Raw genomic sequence first — 11,471 nt, 5'->3', positions numbered from 1 at the left:
ATTATGTTATTCTCATTCTCATTCTCTCTCTCTCTTAAAATACAAATGATGGATATTTAAAATATAATGACTCAAATGTTTCCTTGAGAAAAATTGTACTGTTTTTATGAAATGCCTGGTTATCCAGATAATAAAAATAATAATGAAAATATAACTTGAAAATATAAACCAAATCTACTCATTTGTAATATTATATATTCATATGTAAATAGGATATTTTTACGAAATATTTACGTGTGATCGAGTATTATGTAATTTTATTAATATTGAAAAGTATATTTACAACCATTGTTTTTCATAAAACAATCTGAATATATAATTTATTAGCTTTAGAACTAACTAACTTCATTATGTCTAGTAATCAAAATGTCTAGATATACCAAATTTCCCATTAAAAAATATTAAATTTAAGTTAAAGAAAAATGCTTTCGAACGCAAAATTAATGAAAAGAATTATTTTATAAAAGTTATGACTCTGCCACCATTATTTAGCCATCATTTTCCTACATTTGTGAAAGATTCTTTTAATAATGATGTCAACTTATATTGGTACCATCCAGAATTTTCACAAAGTCGTTATCCACCAGGACAAGGAAGTAATCAGATCATTATTTTATATATACATATATTTCATATATATATATAAATATGAAAGAATGAATTATTTTATGAAAATGATGAAAAATTTAGAAAATTATATTTATACTTCACAGTAAGTGAAGCATGTACATTGATATGTCTTCTTGTGGCACAACGTATATCTCAAAGGAACGTGTTAATTTACGACGTAGAAAATTGTCCAGAATTGACCGTTATTATGGCTGAAGCAATGGTAGAAGGCAATGCAACTCATGCATGGATTATAAGTCAAAAACTTATTCCTCATCCATATCTTAACACCGAAGAGGCTTTACAATATGGTGGCAGAAGTCTAACTATGTTAAAAGAATGGGTATAACAAATATATTTATATTGGATAATAAAAAAATATATTTGTTAAAAATAGATAGAAACGATCATTTTTTGTTTTGTGTGTGTGTATATATTTATTTATTTATTTATATATATAGTATTATATACACATATATATATATATATATATATATATATATATATATATATATATATATATATATACAGTATATATATGGATTTATATTTATTTTATACTTGAAAGTAATCATTTTTAAAAAGGTAATGTATTTTATACTTAAATATTTTAAATCTTTTATCACACAGAAATTTCATGTTTTCCATGAAAAAATTGAAAGAAGTTTATATAATAATATAAAAAGTTTTTTACTTGATTGGTATAAAGAATCTCTGTCTACTAACTTATTCATGTTGCTTATAACATGTGGTCGTACAGTACTTTTTATATTTCAAGAAATAACATACAAGGTACGGTTTTTATTTATTAACTATCTTCACAAAAATGATGTATCTTTTCATCCTCAGGTTACTTTATTTGATTCTCACGGGCATAGTACCATAAAACATCCAAATCGAGGATTAGTCGTTGCACAGGTAAGATTCGTAATAATCATTGCAAGTTTCAATTTAATTTAGTCTTCTAATAAAGTAATAATACGTACTTGTAAATCCGTGCAGACATCAATTGAAAAGTTGGAATCTTTGTGCAATTGGTATAGCCATGAAATTGTGAATAATTGTTATAATATGGAAGCCTATCAATATGAATTGGCTTTCTTATATCCTGATAATTTATGCAAGTGTAGTAATTGCTTTAAAGATTAATAATAATTTTACATCAAATACAATCGAATTTGACTTTCAAATAATGGATACACGAAACTATACATGTATATAAAACATACATATTTTTCATAATTTATCATTGAAAAATATTTTATATCTACCAAGAGGAAGTGATATTAAATAAATCTCATATTAGTGATTACTGAAATTTTTTTATTTTTATCGGACGAGATGAACTAAATAAAATAGATTTAAGATCGATATTTATTTACAATATTTACATTCTTTTTTTCCTTAGATCATTAAAACCTGTTGCTCTACATGATAATCATGAGACTACTAAAAAAGTAATATTGCGCATTTCCAAAATTAATTTTTTAGTAGTATTATGTGTTTACAAAGATGATATACATATTTTCCATGAAATTTTTAGCTCTGTGCAAATTTCATTTTAATTGTATATAATTGGATTTTTCTTACAGTAGTTACATAAGTATCCTGAATTTCTTTCTTTTTTTTTTTTAATTTTTTTTTTCCATCTAATATATTAAGTAGCTTTATAAAATATATTTAGAAATCTGAAATTTGTGGACGCGAGATATTTCAAATTTTACTAACTTCTATGTCGCACCTTCTTGTGGTTGCTTTAAATATATTATTTTAATTTCTTAATCATAATGTATGCTCTGAATAATTTCTCTTATACTGAATAAAGTTCAAAATAGTTACAATTGCTATAAATTTATACATATAACATTACGTTTATAAAAAATGTTCTACAATAAATTTATATTGCTTAAATAGAATAATCATTTTATCATTAAATAATCACAACAAATATTAAAAGTATTTGACAATCCAATGATTATTTTTTTAAACATGTTATCTTTTTTTTATTTTTAACTAAAAATAGAACTAATGCTCTACATTTATATAAAAAACAAAAGTAAATTTATTTTTTTTTTCGTGTTCTATGTCGTTTCAGAGTTACAATGCATATAATAATGATAAAAATAAAATTTTCTTTGTCTTGTTATTAAATAGAAAAATTCAATATATAAGTATAACTGTGCCAAGATTTTTGTTTACAATACATATTTTTTCTCTTTTCGTTTTTGTATATGTGTATATATATATATATAAATTTAAGTTATATATATATACATATATATTACAAGAATAGCATAGAAGTGTGGCTGTTCATTTTATAACAATTCTCAACAACGCAATCCCTAGCAAATACTATCTACAGAAAACATTAACTAGTCTCTCTTATAATTTGTTGCTTTTCAAGCCTGATCAAGTCTCCTAAAGGAACACACGAATTTATATCCTGAAAGATGCTTGCAAATACCTTTGGTAGTTTAGTCACACCGCTTAGAATTATCGTGTTCCTATATAAACATAATACATAACATATTACTTTGTACAGTACATTCACTAAGATAAGCTTTTTCAATGTACTTCGCGCCATTAATTGAGAGAATAACGATATGTAGAGCACAAATGAAATATATAACAATTTTGTACAATCTAGAATGTGTACTTGTTATAAAATGATATAAAAATATCTTTGCATTTCTTCTTTTCCATTAAATCAACAGATTTTGAAACAGTTTCTATACGTAAGACAATTATCAGATTTCAATAGAATAGAAAATTACTCAAGATTTAATACTTCAGATTACAAGCATGCAGTATATGGTAATTAGCGGACTTCTTTTTTAAATCATAGATACTATACAAAAGTAATGTCATGTTTTATCAGGGATATATGTTATATACTCAAATCTTATTTGAATATTATTTGCGTGTGTAATCGAATAAATAAAGCTCTTTATATTGAAGAAAGATATATCAAAAGGATGTTAGAGAGACTGACGAACGCGAGGCTGTGCCCATTCTACAAAATCATCAATCAATACTGGCCACGCTCCTTCTTCGTCATAATTACTCATATCAGGATTAATCATAAGCGCAAAATCTAATAGTAAGTTCCATGTATCTTTTGGAATCGATCGCTTATGATGTTCCTGGAACAATATTTTTGTGTAAATCAATAAAAATATTTATGCTCCTTTTCTTAAATAGATCATATAATTTTTTAAATCTACTGTCAAATTAATATTCTTTAGTAAAAGAGAATGAGCCTTACTTGAAGAAATTGACACCATAATTGTAGGTATTTAAATTTATCATCCAATACAATATTCCAATATGCAATTGCCATGTCAAGATCCAGTCCCTTCTGTCCTGGATTTTTTGCATAATTAAATGTAAACTGATAAAAATCTTTAAATTTTTGCGGGTCTCTTAATTCATTCTCTAAACTATTTAATCGTGCTTTTAATTTATCTATACTGTCCACTCTGAAATTATAAAATTGTCACAACTTGATTTTAGAATAGTAATAAAAATAGTTGTATTAGACTTGCAATCAATAAAAAAAAAACATTATTATACTAAAATCAACAATTTGATTTTTACCCTAAATCCATCATGCCATTCATAAATTCGTCCTTAGTAAATTCACATTGAGTTTCTGCTCTGAATTTCCATGCAATAATTAAAACTAATTTACTTTCCGGACTTAAACCCAAATCATCTAAAAATTTCATTATACCATCTGCAGTAATTTTGTCAGGTTCATTTGGATCTGTTGTAAATGATAACAAGCACATATAATAAAAAAATCTTTGTATAATACAAATAAACTATTAAACATAATTATTGATAATATTTTACCTTGATATCTACTAAATAATATCTCCAATTTTTTTTTATCTACAGAATTTTTAGGTTCTTTGTAATATGCTTCAGGATTTTGAAAATAATTATCGCTCGCCAGGTCTAACTTCCAATCGTTTTGAGTTAAACAATAAATTGCAGTCTGCTCACCAGTTTGTGTAAATGTTATAAACTTTTTAACTTTGTCTCTTTGTGAAAATTTTAATTTATGCTGTAAGTAAAATATATAGTAACTTTAAATGGAATATCAAAACTGATTTTATTGAAATAGAGTACACTTTTTTTCTTTTTTTTTTTTCTTTTTTTTTTTGTTAAACAAGAAAACATTTCAGACGCACGTACACTATTTACGACAAAAGTTATTTTAAAAACATCAATTAATAAAATCTTCAAAGTTTGTTAAATTACACAAGTTTGACAACAAATATAACGTTTCTTTTAACTTATATCAACAGAAACTTATTTTTGAAATGCTGACTTAACAAAATTTATAGGATACGTATGTCAGGCGAATGTATAAGATCTAAAGTATTTCTATATGTATAAAAAAGAAAAAAAAATTGAAAGTTAATTTTCAAAAATTTCTACATCTGATTTATACTTCATATAAAAAGATTATTGACATCGGCTAGAAATAGGTTATTTTCACGTTTTACGAAAGACAATATACGTATGTTAGATAATTAACTATACAAGTTCTTATAAATTATCTATGAATATTTTAACAGTAATAAGCATTGACGAATCGTTTCAAGGCTTACCATTTTAGCTAATTTTAGGCCCCCGAAAGCCAAAATATTATTCCCCTCACACTATACTTGACATGAACATGCGCATATTTTATGGAGTATTGGAAGAAAAACCGAATGTACAGAAAATGAATAGTACGCGTAACAGTGCCATCCAACGTTACTAAGAAAACATTTTTAGTTACTCATAAATAGCGGGAAATTGAAAGCTATTCGCATTCAAAAATTCGCCATTTTTTTTCGTCAACTTATCGATTCAATATGGCAATTTTTTTTTAAATTACGTAAACGAAAACGAATATCGTAAACAGGCATTTAAAAAATCGTGTAATTTTCAAAATTATATAGGTCAATATTGTAGAACAATGTCACGTGATATTACGTGACATGGAGTTTTATTCAATTCGTATTTGTTACTGGCTTCGTTCTCTCTTGATAGATGATGCGTGATCCATGCTCTAATAAGCTTTCTATATATTTATATATATATATATATAAATATATATATGTATATATATGTGTTTATATATATGTGTGTATGTGTGTGTGTGTTGTGTGTGATCACATATAATCCATAAAAGAACCAGACAGTAAGTTCTATATTATATCTAAAGTAATGTGTAAACATGTTTCCTAAGAATTTATAGTGATTGTGTTACCGGATTAATTGACATTTCAAGATCAATAATCTATTAATTTTTTACGTTTTCTCTCTCTCTCTCTCTCTTTCTTTCTCTCTCTATCTTTTGCTCTATTAATGTACATAATATAAACAATAATATCTATAATAATATTTTTCAATATAAATCATGAATAAGTTTTATAACAGAATATATATTTTATCAGCTCTGTGATACTATGAATATTTTGAAAAAATATGATTTTTTCAACTGGACATAGATGACAATTGTGATTGTCATTTTATATTTGTAAATTATTCGTAATACACGTGAAGACAATGTTATTGTACACATGACCATATTTAATTTTAGAATCTCAGTTAAGTGATATTAAGTAAGTACTGTGTTCTTTTTATATAATAACCATTATATTTTATATGCAACATGTATATATATATATTTTTTCTATTCTGATAGGTATATGCAAGTATTACATATACAATTTTTACGACATTAACATCTGAATAATTATGAACAAAAATTTATATCGATATAAATTCAAGATGCTGGGAAAAACTTCAAACTCTGTTGTTAATATTCCTTCTTGTTATCAAGATGGATCAGGAAGGGAAGTTTGTCACTGGATAGCTCAGATTAAACTATCTAGAATTATAATATTAGCTTGTACAATTCTTTTTATTGTGCCATTACTTACACACTATTATTTATCAGAGGTATATCGTATGATCATTAATATTTTAATGTTTATCTATCTATTAATATAAATTAACTTTTACATTGATAAATTTTTGTTTATTTTTCTAGGTAGAATCTGTTTCTCCGGATATAGATATTTATCGCACGTATTCAACGTTAGAAGTTTTTGAAGAATTTACTTCTATGAAGGCATCAGAATTAAAAATGAGAATAGAAGAAATGTTACGTATCAAAGTATCAGTAACTAACGAACTCAGAGATTTGGGTGCCAAAAGACATAGACTTCAGGTTGAATTTACTGGTTTGACGCAAAGAATAGAGAGCTTGAAACAAGAATTATTGCATCAACAAAGAGATCTCGATAGACTGAAGATTAGCGTGGAACAAGCACAAGTAGCGAAAAGAGAAGCAGTTGAAAGGAATACGCCGGAATTAGCACCACCTAAAAGAATATTGGCAAATGTTATTCCTGAAACGTTAGCAAGTACTGATCCAAGTCCATGTAGAATGTACAATTGTTTTGATCACAGTCGTTGCGTGTTAACAAGTGGTTTTCCAGTATATTTATACGATCCAGATCAATTCTCTGTGGTCAATGCAGGATGGGACGTGGATGGTTTTCTAAAAACTACCATTAAACAAACTTTAGGTAAATATGCATAAGTTGATTTTTCTGTTATGGTTGCATTAGTGTATATATCTATATATATGTACATATATTTTCATTCGTCAGGTTACAATCCACATCTTACAAGAAATCCTGCAGAAGCATGCATTTATGTGGTTTTAATTGGAGAAGCATTGTCGGTACAACAACAAGGTTATCCAAAATTCTGGACAGCTTTGGACGTGAATAAATTACAGGATCTTCCATACTGGGGAGGGGATGGTAGAAACCATATATTGTTAAATCTTGCACGTAGAGATTTGTCGGTTAATTCTGGAAGCATTTCTGTTAAACAGAATACTAGCAGAGCCATAATAGTGCAATCAACTTTTTATAGAAATCAATTCCGCGAAGGTTTTGATTTAATCATACCTCCAATTTTGGGCCCACCTGGTGGTGATGTTTGGCAAGATTGCGCGCAGATGTTACCTGCAAGAAGAAAATATTTATTATCATTTCAAGGAGAGATGAAAGGTTCCAAGAGTTCTTCTACGTTCTATCAAAATAATGATACAGAAGTAGACTTGGAAAAATTGAATATGGATGAAAATAATTTAGATGCTTTTATTATGCAACATTTAAATGACATGAATAGTGGGACTACCCTGGATAAATTTTTCATTCAATTTGAATGTATACCAGCATCAGAAGAAAGAAAAACTGTTGAAGTGCTTGATTGGTCTCTCTGTGGGACTGATTCTTCAAGAAGATCTATATTAAAGGAATCTACGTTTGCTTTGATTTTAGCACCAAGCGATGCTGCTTTGATAACTACGTCCTCTATACAGGCACGATTATACGAAGCTTTAAGATCTGGAGCAATACCAGTTATTCTAGGTGGTGATCAAATTTTATTGAGTTATAACGAAGTAATAGCTTGGCGTAAAGCAGCGATCTTTTTACCTAAAGTAAATACACGTATATCTAGAAATGGAGATTACATATATATATATATATATTTTTTTTTTAATTACAAGGTCAATTCAATGAAAAATTTTTTTACAGGTTCGAGTAACGGAAATGCATTTTTTATTGCGTGCTGTACCAGACAGCGATCTTTTATCGATGCGTAGACAAGGCAGATTAATATGGGAACATTATTTAAGTACTGCTCAAGGTGTAGTAGATTCTATTATTGCAACTATTAGAGATAGACTTGGTATACCTCCATTACCTGCACCACAAGCTGCTAGTCCAAGTGTCTTTAATGAAAGCTTTGTGGTAAGAAAACATAATATCAAATATATCATCAATATCCGTTTTTCTTTTATTTAATTTATTTTATTTTTTGTATCATTTTCAAAGCCTTTGAAAGCTGATACTATAATAGCTGAACCTGAAGCAGAAGAAAGTTTGGGTCCTTTAGAACCACCGTATGCATCACCTTCTTTTAAAAGAAATTATACTACCATGTTAATTCAGGGCCATGAAATTTGGAACGATTGGATGAATCCTTTCAATCTCTATCCTCAATTACCATTCGACACGATCCTACCGAGCGATGCCAAGTTCCTGGGTATATGAAATAAACATCAAAGATAATAATCGTAATAATTTTTAATTTACGAATTTATTACATCTTTAAACGATAGGATCTGAAATGGGATTTAGACCTATTGGCAAAGGTTCTGGAGGTGCAGGTAAAGAATTTAGCGAAGCTTTAGGTGGAAATTATCCTAGGGAACAATTTACAATAGTTATGCTCACTTACGAACGAGAACAAGTTCTTATTAATTCATTAGCGAGACTTTACGGCTTGCCGTATCTGAACAAAGTGCTTGTTGTATGGAATAGTCCAAAACCACCTGTAGAAGATTTAAAATGGCCGGATATTGGAGTCCCTATACATGTATGAATTTTCTTTGTTTCTTTCTATCTTTCAATGTTATTTGATGACACGATTTGAGAAAAGAAAACTCGATTTATTATGATAAATTTTTCATTTATACGAACACAGGTAATTAAAGCTTCAAGAAATAGTTTAAACAATAGATTTCTTCCATTCGATGCGATAGAAACTGAAGCTGTTTTATCTATAGACGACGACGCTCATCTCAGACACGACGAGATTATGTTTGGTTTTAGGTATGTTTAGTATGTATTGTGTATTGTTTATTCAGAAAAAAAGAAAAAAAGTTTATTTTATTAATAATGATATTATTATATCAATGATTTCGTTTTTCTTAGGGTGTGGAGAGAACACAGAGATCGCGTTGTAGGATTTCCTGGTCGATTTCATGCATGGGATCCAAATTTTCATAATTCGTGGAACTACAATTCAAATTACTCCTGTGAATTATCAATGGTTTTAACTGGTGCTGCTTTTATACACAAACATTATACGTATTTGTACACATACTGGTTACCACAAGCTATACGGGATAAAGTTGACGAATATATGAATTGCGAAGATATAGCTATGAATTTTTTAATATCACACGTTACTAGGAAACCACCCGTTAAAGTAAGAATATTTACGATCCTTATTACAATGGATCTTCGAATAAGCACAAAGAATTTTCTTTTTCATTTAGGTAACATCTCGATGGACGTTCAGATGTCCTGGGTGTCCTGTTTCATTATCAGAGGACGATACTCACTTCCAAGAAAGACACAGGTGTATTAATTTCTTTTCTCAGGTTAGTTGAAAATTGAAAATTGTCATAAATGTTCTTTCGACTTGGTATTCTGAAATTTTTATATTTTAGGTATTTGGATACATGCCACTTTTAAATACGCAATATCGTGCAGATTCGATATTATTTAAAACGAGAATACCTCACGACAAACAGAAATGTTTTAAATTTATATAGATTCTCGGAAATGTGTAGATAAAAATACGAAAGTCCCTGTGTATATATACACCCACAGTTTATATATTATTATACATTAAGTTCATTAATGTGTTTGAATTAATCGTATTATTTGATATACTTTTTCTTTAGAATAAGTCGTGTGTGAGAAAGGAAAAGTAATTTCTTTCAACTATTTTTTCCTCTTAATCGGTAGAACCATTATTCTTTTTAATATCTCCTATATGGTAATGTCGATTGCATTGTAAAAATTTTGATCATATCAAATTTCGATTGACGTTGTTTTTAAGTGAATTTATTATTGCCCATATTTGGCAGACAAATTTTAATGAACAGCTTAGTCATAAGTTATCGATTGTTTTAAAAAATCTTTTCATCGTGGCATGAGTGCATAATGCGTGTTATATACGCATTATTGTAGCAATAATATTTTCTTCGTTTCTTTTTTTTTTTTTTTTTTATTTTTATCATAAGCGACATGACGATGGTACCTGCATTTATTAGACACGTGATAAAGAGTGTGTATTGATTTTTGACAAAAGTTGCATAATTTTTTGTTTATATAAATATTAAAGTACAGAACACATTTTTACTTGTAATTTAAAATATGTCACTTATATATATATGTATGTATATATTTATACATATACACATACATACAGAGCGAGTGATATAAATATATTTTGCGCAAATAACGCGTGATCATCCATGTAATCAGAGTCCATTAAGCAAAACAGATCCCATGAGCTATGCGTGATGCGAAACAGAAATATTTTCAAAACGTGACATACACACATTTTGAATTTGTATTTTATTATTAGTTAAAAAGTATGCACGGCTGAGAAAGAGATACCTTTAAAGAAATGCAAGTGCAATTAATTATATCTAATTCTGAGAGACTATCAATATTATCCAAGCAAGAATTTTAACAATTATAATTATAACAATGTCTTTAATTAACACGTTCACATTTATTTACATATCAAAGAACATTATTGGAATAAATGAACACCGAATGCATTTATCACGAGTTACGTCAGAAATTTGACATTATATAGAAGACGATTTAAACGACCAAGAAAATCGATAAAATTCAATACAATGTGCGTAGGAACATTATAAGTCGAATAAGTTGTTCTTTGTAAGACTGCATGTAAAAATAGATGTTTATGGATATAAATTTATGCTGTAAATTTTAATACGAATTATTCGTTTACTTCGAAGTATCGTAAATTACAAAAAAAAAAAAAGAAAAACTCACAAATGTATTTATTTTGTGAGAGAAAACGTTAGAAGAAATCAAACAAAAGAGAAAGAAGATTTGACAAGGATAGACAAGACGACTTAAGTAAAAAAAACGTTTTCAAATTTGGCGCCAGAAGAAAAGAATGAAAACAGCGCCACCACGGCGGTTCGTTCGATTGGCTAACGAATCGAT

General features: G+C 27.9%; 3 protein-coding genes across 4 annotated transcripts; 2 read left to right on the top strand and 1 right to left on the bottom strand.

The window, feature by feature from the left end:
• Nucleotides 1–311: 311 nt before the first annotated feature.
• On the top strand, nt 312–2,215 carry LOC127072663 (uncharacterized). 2 transcript variants are annotated; one of them, XM_051013247.1, is made up of 5 exons: nt 312–596; nt 714–952; nt 1,240–1,401; nt 1,459–1,527; nt 1,612–2,215. In XM_051013247.1, exons 1-5 carry the CDS (start codon nt 470–472, stop codon nt 1,756–1,758), a joined length of 744 nt encoding a protein of 247 aa, XP_050869204.1. In that variant the 5' UTR covers nt 312–469; the 3' UTR covers nt 1,759–2,215. The 2 variants fall into 2 exon arrangements, with proteins under 2 accessions (XP_050869204.1, XP_050869203.1); XM_051013246.1 differs by having other exon boundaries at nt 1,240–1,527.
• A 20-nt stretch (nt 2,216–2,235) lies between these two features.
• LOC127072666 (DCN1-like protein 1) lies at nt 2,236–5,268 on the bottom strand. Its single transcript, XM_051013252.1, has 5 exons — nt 5,229–5,268; nt 4,465–4,678; nt 4,207–4,375; nt 3,875–4,088; nt 2,236–3,752 (listed from the first exon to the last, which is right to left on the bottom strand). Exons 1-5 carry the CDS (start codon nt 5,229–5,231, stop codon nt 3,588–3,590), a joined length of 765 nt encoding a protein of 254 aa, XP_050869209.1. The 5' UTR covers nt 5,232–5,268; the 3' UTR covers nt 2,236–3,587.
• A 437-nt stretch (nt 5,269–5,705) lies between these two features.
• LOC127072656 (exostosin-3) lies at nt 5,706–11,232 on the top strand. The gene is made up of 12 exons (XM_051013234.1): nt 5,706–5,806; nt 6,063–6,230; nt 6,314–6,570; nt 6,662–7,202; nt 7,287–8,128; nt 8,226–8,441; nt 8,526–8,736; nt 8,813–9,069; nt 9,178–9,305; nt 9,408–9,684; nt 9,755–9,859; nt 9,929–11,232. Exons 3-12 carry the CDS (start codon nt 6,367–6,369, stop codon nt 10,031–10,033), a joined length of 2,886 nt encoding a protein of 961 aa, XP_050869191.1. The 5' UTR covers nt 5,706–5,806; nt 6,063–6,230; nt 6,314–6,366; the 3' UTR covers nt 10,034–11,232.
• Nucleotides 11,233–11,471: the final 239 nt, after the last annotated feature.

This window comes from Vespula vulgaris, chromosome 2 (genome assembly GCF_905475345.1).
Source record: "Vespula vulgaris chromosome 2, iyVesVulg1.1, whole genome shotgun sequence".
Taxonomy (NCBI): domain Eukaryota; kingdom Metazoa; phylum Arthropoda; class Insecta; order Hymenoptera; family Vespidae; genus Vespula; species Vespula vulgaris.
This window is presented reverse-complemented; position numbering and strand designations above follow the sequence as displayed.

Excerpts from the sequence above, each read along its gene's own strand:
- LOC127072663 (XM_051013246.1), top strand. The coding sequence starts at position 470 with ATGACTCTGCCACCATTATTTAGCCATCATTTTCCTACATTTGTGAAA. Across the intron at positions 597-713 it reads TTATCCACCAGGACAAGGAA|TAAGTGAAGCATGTACATTG; the intron begins GTAATCAGATCA and ends TATACTTCACAG. Across the intron at positions 953-1,239 it reads TAACTATGTTAAAAGAATGG|AAATTTCATGTTTTCCATGA; the intron begins GTATAACAAATA and ends TTTATCACACAG.
- LOC127072656 (XM_051013234.1), top strand. The coding sequence starts at position 6,367 with ATGAACAAAAATTTATATCGATATAAATTCAAGATGCTGGGAAAAACT. Across the intron at positions 8,442-8,525 it reads TCTTTAATGAAAGCTTTGTG|CCTTTGAAAGCTGATACTAT; the intron begins GTAAGAAAACAT and ends TCATTTTCAAAG. Across the intron at positions 9,860-9,928 it reads GTATTAATTTCTTTTCTCAG|GTATTTGGATACATGCCACT; the intron begins GTTAGTTGAAAA and ends TTTATATTTTAG.
- LOC127072666 (XM_051013252.1), bottom strand. Across the intron at positions 4,089-4,206 it reads AATGGCATGATGGATTTAGG|AGTGGACAGTATAGATAAAT; the intron begins GTAAAAATCAAA and ends TTATAATTTCAG. Across the intron at positions 3,753-3,874 it reads TATGGTGTCAATTTCTTCAA|GAACATCATAAGCGATCGAT; the intron begins GTAAGGCTCATT and ends ATATTGTTCCAG.